Source organism: Tympanuchus pallidicinctus, unplaced genomic scaffold (assembly GCF_026119805.1).
Source record: "Tympanuchus pallidicinctus isolate F22 unplaced genomic scaffold, pur_lepc_1.0 scaffold4, whole genome shotgun sequence".
Classification (NCBI taxonomy): Eukaryota; Metazoa; Chordata; class Aves; order Galliformes; family Phasianidae; genus Tympanuchus; species Tympanuchus pallidicinctus.
Genome location: NW_026294758.1, coordinates 3,049,125 through 3,068,419, shown reverse-complemented (window position 1 = coordinate 3,068,419; position 19,295 = coordinate 3,049,125). Strand labels below are relative to the sequence as shown.

At 41.5% G+C, this 19,295-nt stretch overlaps 2 protein-coding genes across 3 annotated transcripts in view; both read right to left on the bottom strand.

Moving 5' to 3' along the window:
• Positions 1-9,564, bottom strand: part of TNFAIP8 (TNF alpha induced protein 8) — a 46,111-nt gene extending 36,547 nt beyond the window's left edge. The window contains exon 1 of the mRNA XM_052700859.1: positions 9,425-9,564. Within this exon, the coding sequence (XP_052556819.1) occupies position 9,425 (1 nt within the window). The 5' untranslated portion in view covers positions 9,426-9,564. The remainder of the gene's footprint in view (positions 1-9,424) is intronic.
• Positions 9,565-11,296: 1,732 nt separating this feature from the next.
• Positions 11,297-19,295, bottom strand: part of DMXL1 (Dmx like 1) — a 71,481-nt gene continuing 63,482 nt past the window's right edge. For both annotated transcript variants that reach the window (XM_052700583.1, XM_052700584.1), the window contains 7 exons: positions 19,025-19,085; positions 18,491-18,618; positions 18,237-18,329; positions 17,680-17,771; positions 17,031-17,083; positions 15,307-15,524; positions 11,297-14,901 (listed from right to left, as the gene is read on the bottom strand). In XM_052700583.1, the coding sequence (XP_052556543.1) occupies positions 14,677-14,901; positions 15,307-15,524; positions 17,031-17,083; positions 17,680-17,771; positions 18,237-18,329; positions 18,491-18,618; positions 19,025-19,085 (870 nt within the window). In that variant the 3' untranslated portion in view covers positions 11,297-14,676. The remainder of the gene's footprint in view (positions 14,902-15,306; positions 15,525-17,030; positions 17,084-17,679; positions 17,772-18,236; positions 18,330-18,490; positions 18,619-19,024; positions 19,086-19,295) is intronic.

Sequence of the window (19,295 nt, the reverse complement as noted above, 5' to 3'; positions counted from 1 at the left end):
GAGGTATTTAGATGCTATTCTGAATTACTGACAGAACCTCATTCTAGGCTACATAAATAACTTGGCAGCAGGGTTACAGGTTTCCATAGTTTGAGCTCTGAAAAACAAGTTCTCAACCTACACACATTGCCCAAGCAAGTCTGACAGCGCTGAAGGCTCTGAGCTCCACAGCTGATAAGGGCAGAGGTATGCTCACCAGATGGGGTGCCCCTGCTGCAGCAGCACCTTCCTGCTCAGCCCAAGCCCAAAAAGCAAGTTTCAAAGCACAGTGGCTTGTGATTTTCAGTGAAGAGCCTTCTCCTTTTTGTGAGAACCAGCTATTGCCTTTGTAAAATGTGAGCTGTAAAGACTAAGGCAAGAGAAAGGAATTGCAAACGCATTCACATTCATGCAATCTAAGGGAGTAGAGCATGGGAACTTGGAAAATGTAACTGCTTTGCATGTCCTCCAGCATGGTAAAGAAGCTATGAACAAGTTAAACAGAAAGCTCCAGCTGTTTCAATCTGCAGAACAAGGGCGTCCAGCCATTTAGCTCACCTGGGCTGCATCAGGTGAAGAGGAATTGTCTGGGGCTGCACGTAGAATACATTTTGTAGTTAGCAATCACTGTGTTTTACTTGCCAGGAGGCACAAGTATATCACATGGAATACAGGATTCAGTTTGACTGAGTGTGTGCAGCAGGCATGAGTTAGCACTGCACTGCACCCTCCCCTCCACTGCATTCCATTGCTGCAAACACAGCTGGCTCCTAAAGAAAACATCACTAAAACTAAAATCACACAGCGATGTTGAAAGTTTATGATGATGTGTGGCTGCACACAGCCTGGGGACCAAGGGCTGGACACCCGTGCTTTGGAAACAGCATACCATCTATACAGCACTACTCGGCACTGTTCCTGAAAATAAGGGACTTACAGTTAACAATCTGTGTTCACATACATTGGAAATATGCCAAACTGATATTGACTCTGGTTTTCTACATGATAAATAAGGATACTTAAGAACGCCGATTAAACTGAAGGGTATTCCTTCAACAGGGATAAAAGGGGGAGCGCAGTCAAGAAAAAAAGAATCACAATCACAGATTGCTTCAATTGTCTCTAAAGAAGGCATTTTTCCAAGAAAGCTTAGGGACGAAGTTACACTGCTGGAAAAAACAAAAGAAGTCTAAAGAACGAAAATGCAGAGAAACTCACAAGGAACGGGCACTCTGCTAACATCAGCAGATGTGAATCTTATGGTAAAATGAAAATTTAAAACCAGTTTTCACTCGAGGAATCAAATCAATAAACAAGAAATAAATTTGCTTATCCAATACATTTATCTGTCTATAACATTATTGCTCTGTACGTATTATGTTTTAAACCACTCTTCAAGGTGATTGTGTGTTACATGAGTAAGCAGTCTCAAATTGCACTCTCAATTAAACACTGCTTCTGAAAGCTCCTCATCTAATGACTGCAAAGCACATCAGAAATCAGGTACTTCTACCTGGCAGTGCAGAAGGAAGCTTTCCAAGTGGAAACTTCTGAACTCTTTCATTCACATTGCTTAAAACAAGCTTAACATTTCAGAGTGAGTTTTCTCTCACCAGCTTGGTTTAGATCTAGTCAAGACAGTCTCCACTTCAACATCCATAAAGGCTCTCCTCTGCAACACACAACCAGCTCTACAGCCTCCAGCAGTCACACACCCCACACACCCCTGCTGTCAATAGATTCACTGCACTCAAAGCTGAGACATTTTCCTTCTGTGAGGATTCCTGGGTCCTCTCGGGCTGCTTTCCTCTTGCATTCTTCAGGGGTTTTGTGGATAAGAAGAGTATGGAAAAGAAAAGCTTTGTACAAGTCCTGTGCAGAAACAAGAGGAACTGAAAAACTCGGGAGTTCAGAGTAAACCTGTAATGTACACATACAGGGCCAAAACAGAACGAGATCTTTTTCTTTCTTTCCAGGGTGCAGGCACAATATCTGCAGCTTCTCCTAACAAGAGCTGCTTCCACCTGTCACCAGGCAGAAGGCACTGGCTCTCAGACTGGCCATACTTGAGAAATGACTTTTGCACAGGCAGGTCTGAGAAGTTCTTCATCTACAACAATGCTGTTGTGACACATGTAGCCACAGATTTACCAGCCAGGTACCTGAATATCCTCATATTCATGCTGCAGAGCAATATGCTCCTCAAACAGACCTATTTCTGTGACCCCATCTTCACCTGCTTCCAAAGGATTGCCATGCCAAACTCAGGTGATGGGGACTGGGGACAGAACCAAGCCAAAGGTGCTCTGCAGCCGTACACAGAGAAAAGAAGTGATAAAGTCACAATTTGCTTTTTAACTTAAAATTCTAGCAGGCTCTAGCAGGACTCTGTATGTATATTTTTGGAGAAATACATCATTCTCCTATTGCTGTCTTTTAATGAGATGGATTCATAGTGAAATGAGTGTTATCAGTGCATCAGAAATGAGTGTGCAGTGCACATACATTTCCCCAGCACTGACTGTGCAGGTTCCCGACCACTGGACACACAGATTTCAGCAAGAGGCATTCACTCCACAGTCTGAAATTCCTAATTACAATACAGTAAGGTATAATGAAGCTGTAAGCATGCTATTTCCATTATTATCCTGCAGAGACGTTAAACACTTTAACAAATTGCCTCCAAATTAGCCAGGCAAAATAGTGCTGCCCTTGAGGAAACTACAGCCGAATTTATGTGAGCAGAGGAAACCAAGCAGTGGTCTCACCATTCTTCATGCCATCTGTGCAGCAGCCACTGAAAAAGTTCTTATGCCCCTCAGCTGTACAGTACGACCTCTGAAGATCTGTACTTCATGACCCACCTGAGTGCAGGAGGTACGATCCTGTGGTATACTGCAGTGTCCTTCCTGTGAAGGAAGGCTGAGGGAGCTGGGCTGCTTCAGCCTGCCTGAAGGGAAGGCTCTGGACAGCTTCTGTGATTCTATGATAAAACAGCTCTGCTTTATGATAGCTCAGTGGTAGTACTGTTTTATTATCACTTTATACTTAAATTTCAAAGTCTACTGTAGTGATACACAAAGTCAGTCACCGAGATACCACCTCGTGGGCTTGAGCAAAAAAAGGGTTGTTTTTGTGACACAGTTTCCTGTGTGCACCACAGCAGTCCACACTCTGCTTTTAGGTCTGGTGTTCTGACTGATTTTATGGACACGTTGGGTCACATCTCCTCTGAGCTGGACTCAAACACTCAAAAAAGATTTTCAAACCTTACACTAGAAAGACCCAAACCCAAAACCTGGCTTGATGCACAGAACTGCATAGTTCTCATCAAGCAGAATCCTAAGCAGAAGTCCCACTGAACATTTATGTGTGTGCAGCTTCTAAATTTTCAACAAGCAATTACAATCAACGATGTTCAAATACTGTAGAACTTCTTAAAAAGAAGGAGAAAAAAAAATAATTGCACAAAGCCCATTAGAAGTCTCAGTAAACTTAAATCAAGTTCTAGAGATGCCAGATCAGATGGGCAGCTCTGTTCAAATTGCAGTTAATGGTCAGAATCAGATCCTGCGTCCTTCATATTCCAACATCACCTAGAACATTTTCTAAAGATGTTTTCACAAAAATTCCAGCTTGCCCATGATTTCTCCTAACCAGCCCAGTGAAGTTAAAGAATGCCTCACAGGAATAAACAGAAGTACACACAGCACTTCAGCACTTGTCACTGGGCTCACCTCCAGCACTCCTCATCTCTTCCCAGTCACCTTCCTGGTGTTTTGAGCAGCTCACAGCTATCCAGCTCCACACTGATGATGGCTCGCACATCAAATACTGTCGGTAAAACTGCATGAAAGCATTTGGTGGCAATCAGCATGCCTTCTTTTCCCCTGATCAGCACAGTGCTCTGCAGATCAGCACAATGCAAATTCACAGCTTGTTTTACAGAAATTTCTCAGCAGTTTGAAGACTGGGGGAATGGTTTCAAACTAAAAGAGAACAGATTCAGGTTAGATGTTAGGAGGAAATTCTTTACTCAGGGGGTCCTGGCACAGCCGTCCAAAGCTGTGGGTGCTCCATTCCTGGAGGTGCAGCAGGACAGTCTGGATGGGCCCTGGGCAGCCTGAACTGCTGGAAATTAATAGGTTTTAGGTACTTTTCCAATCCAAGCCATCCTGTGATTCCGTGATTACCTGCATCTCAGCTGCTATCCAATGTTATGTGCCTCTATTAATAAATCATCAAAATTTAAAGAAAAAAAGGATTCAAAGTTTTTTTTTTTTTAACACAATCTAATACATTAAAGTATACTGCAGAGAACATTTTAACGCATAACAAGTTAAGTCAGTGTACCTAGAAGCAATGAAGTAAATTTGCCTATGGCAGGAAATAAGAAAGAAGCTCACTGAAACACAGAAGGATCGTATACACCATTATTAGACAAATCCACTCCACTATATGATTTCATCACACGGGACGCTAGAGGATTCTGTCATTTATCCATACCACTGTTAATATCAAATGCTACTCAGCAATAGAAAAATACAGAAGTCAAACAAAGGGAAATACATCAATTTCCCTTCAGCATGTTTACACAACCCTGAAACTCACCACACTGCATAAGCATTTGGCCAGCACTCTCAGACGTACAGTTTGGCTTCTCTGTGGTCCTGTGTGTAGTCAGGATTTAGACACAATGATCCCTGCAGGCTGTGCCAACGCAGATGCTTTCTGATGCTATTTTCAGTTAGGTTGAGAACTGCAGTGCTAATTTGTTACGCTCATCCTGAACCCACCTGAGAGCTCAGCAGGAGAGAACACTTCAGAAGAACTGCACACGCCTTGCGTAATTGCTCCTACTAACTTCTGAAAAGCATGAGGGAAGAAAAACAAGAGTGAAATCTTTAACTTGTCATCCTGCCCATGCAGATCTGTCCTTCATCTCAGATGCATGGGAGTCAGTTTGTATCACCAGCTGGCAGATGACAGCTTTAGTCACACAAACAATGCAGTATTTCAGGGCTAGCACAGGCAGAAAAAAAGCTGTTGAGCCACGTTACTGCGTATCTCGCTGTATTGACAGCCATAACTACAGAGCCAAAGGTACTGACTGCCTGTTCCAACTGTACTTGTGGCCGTTTGATAGCTGAGCAGACTCCTGACATAAGCTCTGCTTTGTCTCTCACACTTCATCCTCCATTTCTATTTTCCGTCTCCTCTCTGTACGGTTTGCAAAGGGCTTCTAATCCTATCTTAATACTTAATGTCTTCTAATAATTAAGCCTCAGATGACATGAACATCATTACCGCATCCTTCCAAAAAGGCAGAGCAGTCAGAAATGCTAGTAATACCATAACTAAGACCAAGCTTATGCTACTTTCAGCAAGTCAAGCAGCTGTTATTCACTGTGGATACAATCAGAAAAGCTGAATCTCATTTTAGGACCGTGCTGCTGCTTACATCTGACAGGGAAAAGGCCTTCTGCTACATAATGGGCCATTTAGAGGAGCAAAGAGGCTGCAGTCCAAGACAGACTTTGAAAGTGAAGCCCCACCAACGCTTATGGATCCAGACACACTGTCCACTTTGGCAGCCAAGTACAAAGGCTGACGTTCTCGGTGCCAATGCTCCTAAGAAACAAGTCCCCCCTCACCCAACAGTGATAGCAATGACTGAGTTATGGCAGGAGAACCACAAAGGTAGAATTTGTTTCTCGTAGGACTGCATGAGAGCAGCCATGCGCTGATATCTGGAGCGCTCAGTAACACCTCCGCCCAACAGAGATGTGACAGAGAATGGTTCTGGTCACCTCAAATACGTTTTGTTCTTTATTTTGGGATTTAATTTCCAGAACTCCAGTGGCACTTGTATTCAGCTTCCAAGTTCAAGAGACAAAGATTTCCACAATCCTGCTGTGCAGGTGTGCTCTCTCAGGGCTGCCTCTCCACCTCCCAACAGCCTCAGTAATGTATTCCATCATTTTCCACGTATTTCACGCACAGAGGAAAAGCACTGAGCAGACCTACTTGCTGTTTTCCTTCAGCTCAATGATTTACTGCAGACAATCTGAATAAATCTGGGCCTCAGCAGCTTCTGCAGACCATGCAATACATAGGACAAACCTCATTGTTTCTATTAAAATATTTCATTAGCAAGTAGCTGAAGTATAAATATTAAATAAAGACACTAAAAGAAGGAAAGCATGAAAATCACGAACTGTGGAACAGCAGCCACTCTTCTTTTGCTTTGTTCTCCTATTTCCTGATCTCTGAAGATCAGCCCACTTGAGCACGGCATTCAGACACTTCAGTAGTGCTCAGCTATCAAAGCAGAAGCAAAAATAACGTTACACCAAAGCCTTTCACTAAAGGAGAAAAACAAACAAACAAACAAAAAGTATTTCCTTGACACAGGTTATTTCAAATAATTAGGTGATCTCAAATTGCCACACTGTAAGAACTCTGCTACTGATGCAGGTGTTAAGAATCAAGATTCACGAACACCATTTCCAGCAGTTCCTTGTAGGTTTTGGGGCATCAGAGTTGGCCTCTAAACAAACCAAATATGTTGCTGTGAAGGGACAGAGACAGACCCTGCTCACACAGCTGTCAAATGGATGGCTGCAAAACTCTCAGCCAGCACTCAGCAGGAATCCCAGTAACCGCCAGCAAACCAACCTCACCTCCATGGGACAGAACTGCAATCCCCACCGAGTTCTTCCATGAGCAAGAAGAAAGCACTGAGTTTTAAAATGTGTACCACATATTTCATGTAGTCAAAGTTATTACCATTCAAGCAAGTCAAAAGAGTCACAAGTTTTGTTGATCCTACTGTAGAAGCTAGGCTTTAAAGTGAAATACTCTGAGGCCTTAGAAATACTCAGCCTGATTGCTGGAAATAAAATGAGATCTTAGATTAAGCCAAGCTACGAAAGAAGTGCTGGTGTGAGCACTGACTTGTAGGCAACTATGGAGAAGGCTCCTTGGGTCCTGTGATCAGAGGATGCTGGGGCCGAGGACAAACAAACAAACCATAACTAATCTGAAGCCATGCCCACTTGCTTTGATTGCAAAGCCAGCCTGAAATAGAGGACTGGACTTTCTGCTGCATCACAGTTGAAAAATGCTGCAAGGACAGAAAGAAAACCCAAGAGAACGCAATCTTAACAAAGTCCCTATGTTACTCTCCAGCTCCTAGAGCACAGCATTTTCTAAATGGAACTTTCAAAAGAGAGATGGAAGTATTAGAATTTATTAATCTACGCTGCATGGCTGAAATTGTATCACCACAGCCTGTTTGGATCTATGCCGTGCATTTTCCCTGTGATCTGATCAACCCGATACCCAAAACCTAAGGAAAGGATGAGAAATTTGCCACTTGGGGTAGATGAAAATAAATTGGTTTGAATAGCCCAACTAGACAGGGGAAATACAAAAAACAGCAAGAAAAAAGGGAGGGAAGGAACAACTGTCCAAGTGCCTTGTATCTTCATCTCTGTGATGCACACTGCTATAATAAAATCAACTTAGCCAGGCAGAAGCAGATAGAAAGTACTGAACTACTGAAAACAACACGCCCAGCCATCTAGATGAAGCAGGCAATGCAACTGAATTTACCCAATTCCCAAACACCACAAATATCACTGTGCAACTTTGACAAAATCCCCTTAAATACCTCCTTCTGGATCTGTCTCAATGTAAGAGCTACTTTAAAATAACCCAAGGGAAATTCTAGTGAAAGAAAAATAGCTATTAAGAGGTAAACTTCAGAGTAAATACAAGCTATTTAGAAGAAAATTCATCATCAAGCTGTAGCTGTTATTATTCAGGTACCATTTAGACATTATCATTTGTTATTTGGTGCTGCTGTCAATCGTATAAAAACATCAGGCAGGGCCACGTTACGTGCTTACGGACTGTGAGATATCAGACATCTCATGTTGGCCTAACAAGAAGATGACCAGGCTCCTCCACCACTCAATTCTGTTCTTGGTTGCTCTAGGCAGCAATCACTTCCTCACCCAGCACCAAGAATTCAAAGATAACTCAGAGCAGGCCGACGAAGCCACATGGGGTGCTGATGCCTATAGCTGCAGTCAGATGATGCTGGTTGCTATTCAACGGAAGCAAGCAGCTTCCTGTCACCACGGCAAACATGAAGCGACTTTCATTTCATGCCTATGCAGTTACTGCTCCTCTAAAGATTCGCAGTCTAACTTCTATTCTGGTGATACAAATGATATACAAATGAACAAGAATATTCAACATTCAATTTCCTTCTTCCCACTTCTACTCATCTTCCCAGTTCCCCCAACTTTGCCTCCCAAAGAAAGGCCTCAGTCTTCCTTCTGCCAAGGAATGCTTTCACTCTGGACTTGGTTTCCTACCTGGTCCCAACACACGTTTATGCATTTTATCTGACAGACAATGCTTCCCACAGCTTGGAAACAGACGCTGGGAAGCAGCGAAGAACAGCTTCTTGGGGGTATCTGAGCAGCTGATTCCCTCACGGAGGATTTTTCTCTTCATTCTCATTCTTTAAACGAGACAATAGAAAGCTTATCTATTGTGTTCGTTTAACACTCAGTACATGTTTATTAAAGATAAAAACGAGGTCTGCAAGCACATGCAATGACCATCCTGCACTACTAATGCATGGCAGCAGTGCCAGCACTGTGACAAGGAAAGGAAGGCCAGAGTTGGAAGGGACCTCAAGGATCATGAAGCTCCAGCCCCCTGCCACATGCAGGGCTACCAACCTCCACATCTCATAGCAGCCCAGGCCACCCAGGGCCCCATCCAACCTGGCCTTGAACACCTCCAGGGATGGACAGGGCATCACAGCCTCTCTGGGCAGCTGTTCCAGCGCCTCACCGCTCTCCATGTAAAGAATTTTCCCCTGACATCCAACCTCAATCTCCCCTCCTTCAACTTAAAGCCATTTTCCCTTGTCCTCCGCTATCTACCGTTTCAAAGAGCTAGCTGCCCTCCCGTCGCCGTTTTGCTGCGCCCACCCCGCAACTGTGCTGCCAGGAGCTCCGGGCGGCTCGGCAGGCAGACGAAGGAGCAGAACCAACAAAGCTCCTCACTGAAAGGGCGCTCACAGAACCACGGTCCACCTTCTCAGCGTATGGGAAGAGGGCACAAACTTTTACCGGCCACGTTTTCGGTAACGCTATCTCACCCATCCCCGAAGCGGCGTTTTACCAGCGTCCAGCAGCACCGCCGCAGGGACACGACGGGGCGCGCTCCGCCCCGAACCCCTCCGCACGGCCTCGCTGGGCTCGGAACCATCCGTATCCCGCTCCGCAGCGTCGCCCCGGGACAAACCGCGCTCTCCGGCCCGCCGCCCCAGCGCCAAGGAGGGACGGCCAGCCTGCCCCCCCATCCCGCTGCCACCCGGGCCGCCGCCGTCCCGCGCCTCCCTCCTGGCGGCGGCACTTACTGTGTGCGCTGGAGCGGGAGGCGGCGGCGGCGAGAAGCGGCGGCAACAGCAGAACCCCGGCGGTGCGGGCGCGGCGGAGACGGCCCCGCTCGTGGGGCGCGGGAGCGGCAGGAAGGGCGGCGTTTGTGCCTCCGCCCCGCCCGGCCGGGAGGGGAGCCGCAGGCGGGGAAGTAGTTGGCAAGTTACCGTGAGAAACTGGTTGTGATGCGGGTTGCTGGCTTTTAAGTACCCGCGGAATATAAAACGTCACAAGGTTCGGCCTCTGCGAGAGGCAGGGCGGTGTGGGACTGCAGGGAAACTGTTGGGCACCGTAGGGACAGTTTGTGCAGCCGGAGTTGAAGGCTGTCAGTATTGTGAGGGACAACAAAATGTTTTTTTCTAAGCACGCTAACAGGAAATGGACGAGAGAGAGATTGACAGTGTTACTTGAAGGCTGCAGACACAAAGCCAAGTGTTCAAAGCCTTGCTCATCTCTGTGTTTGAGACCAGCTATGGTTCATGATGCTCCTGGAGCTGCGAGTTGGAGAATCACGACTGTGGTGATAATAGGCTGATGGCCAGCCCTCACCTTGTGCAGAGCATGCTGCTCCGGCTGGATGCACGTCAGCCTATGGGGCTGAATGGGGTGTATTCCATGGTAATCAAAGAGGAAACAAGTTCTCAAGTATTTTTCAGTGCTCTTGGAAATCTTTTAAGGCCCTGGTGGATGTAAGCTGGCAAACATTGTCCCGGTTCTCAAGAAAGCATTTAATGAATTTGATCGCCTTTGATGTCAGTGTTACCCATCCAGTTGACCAGGGGAAGCCAGCTGATGTAAACTTTCTGGAGTTAAGATTTTGATACTGCTTCTCACAGCATGCTCACGGACAAAATATCTAGGCAAAAAAACGCTGTGGACAGCTGGTGGGGGGGTCAGGTTCAAGGGTTACATCAAGTGGGGCTTCGTCAGGCGAGTGGCCAACTGCTTGTGGGGTTATGCGGGGCTCCATTTTAGGTCTAGTTCTTTCCTGTTGACTCCCTCCAGGGCAGAGGAGCCTTGACAAAACAGAGGGCTGTGCAATAATCAACCACGTGGAATTTAACAAGACGAAGGGCCGATTCTGCACCTGCAATGGGGAAACCCCAGCTCTGTGTATGGGGACGGGAAGCTGGAGAGTATCCCCAAGGAAAGAGACCTGGGGCTCTGGCAGACAGCAGTCTGCCCTAGGGCACATCAGGCCCGTCACAGGACTGTCCTGCTCAGCGCTGTGCAGCCTTACCTTGAGCACCTGTGGGTAGTTTTGGTTGCTGCAATATAGCAGGGACATAAAATTGTTACAGAGCATGCAGAGAGGGGCTGTGAACATGGGGCATGGTTCAAGAAGTGTGAGGAGCAGCTGAGGTCCTTGGTTTACTCAGCGCAGCGGCTGAGGGGAGGCCTCGTGGCCTCTGCTCTCGTCACAGCATGGGGATGGCAGAGCTGGTCAGCAGGGTGGGTTAGGAAAAGGCTCTTTGGCAGAGGGTGGTAGGTAGGGAGCAGGCTCCCCAGGGCTGTGCTCACAGCCCCAAGGCTGTTGTTACTCAAGAAGCATTTGGACAACACTCTCAGGTAGAGGGCTTGAATTCTGTTAGTTTAAAAACAAAAAAGTGAGCTTTACCCATAAAGACAACAGGATGTACCACCACCACCATCAGGCACTGAGAAACAGGACAAAACACTGCAGCTGAGAGCTAAGTAATGTGCTGAATTTTAGAGGAAGACATTAGAAAGCAATTGAAACCAAGTTAAAGCATGAGAAGCTTCGGCAACAAACGACACAGAAACGTACAGGAAAGATCAAAACCATACAGATATCACAGTTAAAACTGGAGAGGAAAAAAACACCAATAAACTTGTTAAATCAGTATCTTTATTTATATAAAGTATTTGATCAGTGTGCTGAACCTGCCATCAGAGGCTGTTTTGCTACTTTTAGTAAAAATAAACATTTGAAAAAATTATCTTGGAGAACATATCCAGTATCCAAGCTTATTTTCTTGTAATCACGGTTTTTCGTAACTATTGCAACTAATCTAACAACGGGTGCTCTTAGGAGGAAGGGAATGGTACCTCACATAGAATATCCCCAGAAGTTTATTTCCTGCAAGTGGCAGCGAGGTTTCTAAAATGCATCAGAACACCTAAACTCAGCTTGTGCCATAGCAGCGTGGTACAAAACCTAAGTCTATTCCACTCGCTTCATCCTTCCCCATGAACATCCCTGCAACATCAGCTGAGAATTATCTGCTTTTCACAGCACACAGCAAGCCAGTTTAAGTACCCAGATGGCCAGAGTTTAACTCTCAGAAGTTACTGCAGTAACAGTGAAGAACTTGTATCACAAATTTGTTTGAGGTAACTGAATCAACAAGATGAGAATGAAAACCCGGCTGCAGAATGTATTGCTACGTGGACCAACACTAGTCACAATTACGAGGCTATGATATTTAAAAGGGACATTGTCAACCAAGTCGTTTTGTCTGGACATGGAGTTATTGGAGATTAAGTACTGGAGAGTGCAAATTTCATTTTCAAGTTCAATTTCTGCATACAGCCACCTCTTACAGAACCCTAGGCAGCCACTATTGACCTTCTGAGTAACTTGCATAGCAACAGGGAGAAAGCATTAATTGCTGAAAAGACTGAAATCAATGGAAGCTGTTAAGGCATCAGCTGGAAGCTCCTTTTTTTTTTTTTTTTTTTTCCCAATGACTAAAGTTGAGAGTGTCCCTTTGAAAAGTTTTTGTTACAACAGAAGATAATTGATTTTGATTCCATTATTACAAGAAAGCTACTAATAGAATGACTTATAATTGTTAAACATCAATTAGCATTATACACGCATTCAACTGATTTGTAAAGGAAGTAGCAGCAACATGGGATTCTAGAAAGTTGAGTTTCTGCAGGATTTATTGGAACTATTATGAAGGTATGGGCAAATACATTATGACTTTACATTACTTTAAGAGTAGCTTATGGTAACTATAAACATTACTGAAAATGCCTGCTCACAGTCCTTGTGAGCAGACTCTTCTGGTCTGAGCACAAGTTTGCCAGGATAATCACAGTGCAGCTCGACTCAGAAAAATGAGAGCATTGTATGCCTTGGCATGTTCTACATAAAGTCTGCTCAGTTTGCAGATGGAAGGACAGTTTTTTGTGATTACCAGTACAATAAACTGAGATTGAAATATTAAACCTAATGAAATAGACACAGATATATTTCAGAACAAAACATCAAGGACATCATTATACAATGCTGTCACTGTTTTGCACATTCTCTGAATATAACTTAGTTCAGAGGTTGCATAAAACTAATGCATGTATACAAGCAGCTGTAAGCCCAGGTTGGTTTCAGCTGCTTCTCTGAAGGAGTGTGCTGAGGATAACTCCCGTTGTCTTCCTTGTTTAATAGGAGCAGAAGTTATTAGAATCACTGAGCAGACAGGACACACGTTGGCAAGTCTGTTCTGTAAGGCGAAGTCGCTTCTCATCAGTCGCTTTTCTGGTCCATCATTGTACTTAAACTGTTCTAATACCAATTTTGATCTTAATCTACAACTAAGAGTAGTGGAAGAACAATCACAAGTGAACCACCAAACAGCTGTACCAGTTTGAAACGCTGTCGTGTTTTTTCGTGGTGGAGTATTCACATTCTTTTTTTATTGCACAATTCGAAAATTCAGGTTATGTGCATAAAAACCTTCCTAGTGTTTCCACTGCAACTTGTGAAACATACATTTTAAATGACCTTAATGCAATTTACAAAATCTTTTTAAATGATCTTATATTTTTAAGATAAAAGCATCCTGAGAACGTTACAAAGTTCATTTTACAAGCCCTTCACTTCTACTATGCTTTATTTATCCCCATAGTTCCTAATCTGACAAGTTTATTTTACATTTGTTGTCCTGGTGCTCTATTTCACAAAATATCTTTTAGTACAAAGTACACCACTAGCATTCAAGTAACCCAGCCTTATATCTAGTTTACAAATTAAACCTCCGTCGAACTCTCAAGTTCTGAAACAGACCAGGAAAAATAAACCAAAATACAGATTTGATATTTTGGTCAAACACTTAAGTTATGCAGTTTAATATTTTGGCAATAAAATAAAATAAAAATTAAAAAAAAAAAAGTATCCTTTTCAATATATTTTCCTTTCATTTTAAACATACAGTACAAAGAGTGAACATATTAAAGTACTCTGCTGATTTTTTTATTCCCCTTTTTTACTTCTGTAAAGTACTTAGGAAAAGCAGACAAACAAAAATGTTAAGTGCTAAGAATGAGCTGAGTATCTTTGGGCTAAATAAAGTCTTACTGGAAAAAAATGTAAAAAATAAATTAGTATTTCTTTTCCTCTACAGACATGCAAATAAATACTCTTTGAGGAGATTCTAAAGCAGTATTCTAAAGTTGTATCTTCCTGTACTTTTTCATCAAACTAAAGGCTCACAAATAATCTTGACAATTTTAATAGGAAGATAATCCATTAATATGTACATATTTTTGTAAAGGGAGTGTTTAGGGTTAAAAATATATTTCTCTTTTAAAAGCTAAGTCTGCCATCCTGATGGCAGTGAGTCAAGCTATGGAACAGAAGACAAGTCACAGAACATTCTTCAGTTTCTCATACCCTAGATCATAGGAAAGAGACCAAGTGAATTAAAGAGGTAAACAGCCTGGATTCCAGGAACGGAGACAGACAGTGGCTCACATTAATGTCTGCATGGCCAGTTTCTGATACAGTAGGGGTATCTAGTAAAATAGACTGCTTCTTTCTCACACAAAGGTATAAGTTTTTATTGTTGGCCAACTGCACAAGTAGAGATACAGCTAAGGTTGCCACAGTGAGAGAATAACATTATCTACGGTTCCTATCTGGACCTACTTTCAGAAAAAGGCCAGGTGTTGAACACAGGCTATGTGCAGATGGTACACTCCAGGCAGGAACATAACTACCTAAAAGGAAGAGTAAACCACCTCAGAAACATCTTAAGTGTATTATAAACAGATAATTCAGAGTCCTGTATGTATTTTAGGCAACAATCAGAATCTGAAGTGACTGAAAGATCTAAGTAATAAATATATAAAATAAAAAAAAAGGTATCTTTGTGGCACAAGCTGTCATTGTACATCTGCTTTGTTGACTAGTTTCAGGAAAAATATTTTCAGGGATGGCAGAAGTTAAATTGAGAAAAAATATTACACACTGCATTGAGAAAAAATATTACATCATGAATTTGACATCACTTTTTAATACTTCGTTAAATGGGCTGAATCTATCAGGCAAGATCCTCATCTTTACTGTTCCATCAGCACCACAGGAGAGTATGTGATTTGCTGGTCCTGTTTCAATTTGCATGACTCCTGTCCCAATATTTCTGAAGAGAGACTGCCGAGAATGCTCATTGATGAAAGTGTGCAGAAGATTAAACGTAGACAGACTCCATACCTGAAAAAGCATCAAAACATTAAGCTCCCATAATAATTACTAATAATTACCAGGATTTTAAAGCTCACTAGTGATGAGTCATGGAAAAATTGAACTAAAGTACATTTTGTATTGATCTTTCTCACACTAATTATGAGAGAAAAGGTATGCAGCAATCCATAATGACATGGTTATAGAATATTAATATTCATTTCCTATAATAAGGTAATATTAACTAAAGTGGACTGTGAGGTAAGAACAATATTTCTAAACAAAAGCAGTATATGTGAAAGTCAGGGTTCAGAACTGAACATGACATCTGACCATTCCACATTCAAGTGCAGTAGGGTTTCACGTGTGCTTTTATTATTAAGATTACACAGTCTCATGATCTTCACTTCTTCGCTCCCTGCTCCCCATTAATACCTTTATGTTGCCTTCAGCAGATCCCGTGACAAAATACTCTTCTGTAGGATCGACAGCAATTGCTTTGACTTGAGAGTCATGGCTTTGGAGTAACTGTTGCTGCTGCTTTTGGCGAAGGTCAATTATACACGTAAAGCCTTTTCTCCCTCCAGAGATTAGCAGCTGATGTTTTGGAGCATATGCTAGAACAGTTGCTCCACTATCATGACAGACAAAAGCTGAAAGCCAAAGCAAAGCAATTTAAGTGAACACGTTGTACTAATATTACTTTGCCACCAGTTTCTAAAGATCAGGATGGTAAAAACAATGGCTTTGAAGCTGTAATGCAACTGATCACAACCTGCTAAACTTCATTCAGTACCACATACATGCAAACCAAGAAATTACTATATGTATGGAAAGAAATATCCTCCTTATCCCTACAAGCTATTAAGCCTTGACCAGAAACAAGTCCTTTTCAAACTCTTTAATAATTATTTCAAAGCAAGTTTCCTCCTGAGTTACCAGATATGTTTACACATTTATTGGGGTGTGCTTACTCCTCCAAATGAGTAGATTTAGTAAAAGATTACAGTTACCAGAGCAAAATTCAGTATGTCTGAGACTAGATGCTGTAAGTCCTAATATGTGACATATAATATTTGTGCTTAAGAGTTCATAGGCTTCTCTTAATCTGTGTTTAGAAATTTCATGCTCCATATAAATATGCCTAAGCATTCAAACTTACCAGTTCACAACACGACTCTCTAAGCCTAAACCTGCATTTCAGATATTCAAATTCAGTTCTTTTTCACAGCAGCAAAGTAGTAGTAATAAAATCAGTGCAACAAAGCATTTATTACATCTGAAGAAGCATACTTACAGAAGCAATTCTTGTTTACATGTTTAAAACATTGCACAGTGTATTTGGCATAACGCAAAATAAAAATGACATAGAACTGGACAGTCTTTGAAAGCAAAAATGTGCTGTCTGTTTAAAAGAAACAGAGCACTAAGAGCATCCTTAAAATTAGACTCTGAAAGTAACTACACGATTATGAAATCTTGTTTGCATATTGTTTGTCAAACATATTCCTTAAAAAAGAAAACAAAAAGCAATGTCAATTTCCTAGGAAATTTGCGTGCACTTAACCTCAGAGAACTGTGAGTTCAGAAAACTTCATAACCATGGCTTTTCAGGGCAGAATTTTCATAGAGGCAATGAAATACATAACAGTTCCTAAAAAACATTCATATTTTCCAGATACACCTGGAAAGGCCTAATGCTGTCTTTATGGTACCATTAGTGTTGAGTGGGGCCTCTGACTTAAATAAAGAGAACCACAGGAAGCTAGAGTTAGAACATGGATGCATATCCATGCAGACTTAGAAAGTCTGTTTAAAAATACTGTTTTTACAGTTTCATAATCTTCTTTATTGTCTTCTGAATATGCTAATCACAACAAACAAGACTCACTCCATCTTTAAGACTGAAGCAATTAGATTTCTGGTTTTCAGGGATTGTGTTTGCAGTACAAAGATTTAAGAAATGGCAAGAAACCATTTACATAGAGCCATGATATTTCTCAAGAATCTCTTCTTAGATTACAGCTAATGCAGGATGAAGAAAGTTGTTTTATTGTTTGTATTAGAATTATCCCAATAACTTTGCCATGAGTGCAGATCTCCTATTTCATTTTTATTTTTACACCAATCAAATATTTTCCTTGATGTATTTTACTTACCATGCACCAGACTATTGGTGGGGGAGACCAACGTATCCCAAAGACAAATATTTCTGTATGGAAAAAAAGAAGTTTTAATTAAGTGAGTAATGCTACCAAGTATTTTGAATACTTGAATGAAGTCACAGGAACCACAAAAAAATTGTTTCAGGGATAAAGCACTGTAAACAAGCTTATAAAATTAGTATTTTCTGGCAGACTCTAAATAACTTTCATAGTTAAACATACCTTTCTACTACTGGTTATTATGTTTACAGATTCATATTGAGATTACAAGCTTTTGTAGCTGAATTCATTTGAATGTTAGCTACTCTTGATATTTCTTAATCCAAACTTATTTTAAGTGTTCTCCAAAAAGCTATGCAAGTCTACCTAAATCTATCAATAAAACTTTAAGACAGACATGAACATGAACATTAGGGAACATGAACAGAGGCTTTGTGCTTCCCTGTAAGATCACCTTTAGCATGGAAATGTAGGTGCAAACACTGTGTACCCCAAAAGAAAGAGGCAGGAGTATGAATGTTGCTGTTAAATTGCATAAGGAGAACCACCAGAAAGCTGAAGCTAGACATGGGAAGGGGGGGGAAAAGAAAACATGGCACCATATTTTTATATGCTTTCAGAGCAACATTTGGTAAGTTCTTACCTGTTGTCAGAAGACAAGCCAGCTGTGGCTATCAAAGATGATGAACTGATGAAAACAAAGTCATTGGCTGTTTTGTTATGGCACTGCCAGGTCTGAGAAAGGGCAGTTTATAAATCATTAATCACAGAGACACAGATTTACTGTCAATATGAAAGCTTAAACTTGCACAGGAAGGTGGGTTCTTTTGAATATGGTTTAAAGAACACAGGATATGAGACTGCATGTATGCCTTCTGAAACTGTTGATTTTTCAGGGCAGTATATTTCCAGTCCTGATTTACAAGATGCTTAATTCACAGCTGACAATTACTGATAATTTTATGGAACATTAAGGTTATTTCATCTATGACATTGCATTTTCTATGCTCCAGCTTTAATGGTATAATGGGAGTTTGACAAATTGTCAAATAGATTACAGAATGGTAACAATGCACTATTAAAAACTGATTAATACTGGTTATCAGAACAACCCCTGTCCAGTCTTAATATGTCTGAAGAGGTAAGAAAACAAAAAAGCACAACAGAATTTTATGAAAGAAAATTTAGTTTTCCACTTACCAAATACGGTTTTGGTGAGGTCCCTGTAAGAGGGCAACATTTCCAATTTGTTTGATACAAACTTATATATCCATCAGCATCAACAACTCCAAACTGAAATGAGATATAAATTGTAAATACGCATGTATTTGTTACACAGAAAATACTCTCACAATTCAGAGAAACTCCTTCGAATTTGGAGAAAATGGCACGTCAGTTAATTTACAACTTTCTGTCATGAGAGTAAAGTAAACACAAAGCATTCTGTCAGTTACCTTATTTCCTTGATAATTGAACCTCATCCGAGTTACCCTTGAGTTGCCACCAGAGCGAAAACACGTGATTTGCTGTGCATGACCCCATTCAAACATTCTTACGCTGCCATCTTGAGCACCTGTCAGATCTGCAATAGAAAACAGTTAACTGACCTTTCTCAACATCAGCAGGAAGATTTCTTCTAAAAATCTTAACAAGTCTTGCACCAGCTCACACAATCCTCCAAATTGCTAAAGCCACAGCATCAGCCACAGTACATAGCACAACTGTAGGATTATCAACTTACTGATGAAGCTTAAACCCTGGCTGTTCACACATTATTGAGCATTATCTACTAATTACTTAAGAATTGTATTGAGATGGCACTGAAATATGAAATTTAGAGCTACTGATACAGCTTTATAATTCTATCTTTCATGCAAGTCAAAATAAAGGAAAACAATATTCATTTGATTTAAAAAAAGATCTCTTTTTTGCAATGGCTGTTCTACAATATACAGTCTTCAGTTAAAGAAACACAAAGCTGAACTTACAATATGGTAATGTTGGATGAGAAGCCATTCTTCTGACATTATTAATAGCCTTCTTGAGCATCTGTTCAATAAAATAATAGAAAGCAATTAACATAGTACCACCTAACAAAAGCTTACTGAATATGAATAATTAATCATGTCAGATAATTTGCTTCCTATCAGAATTCCTACTGAAAGCAAGTACTGCTTTCAGAAATTCAGAAGACAGTTTCTTCCAAGACTAGCATAGATGTTAATACTTTTGCAGCTTTATATATTGTGGCAAATATTA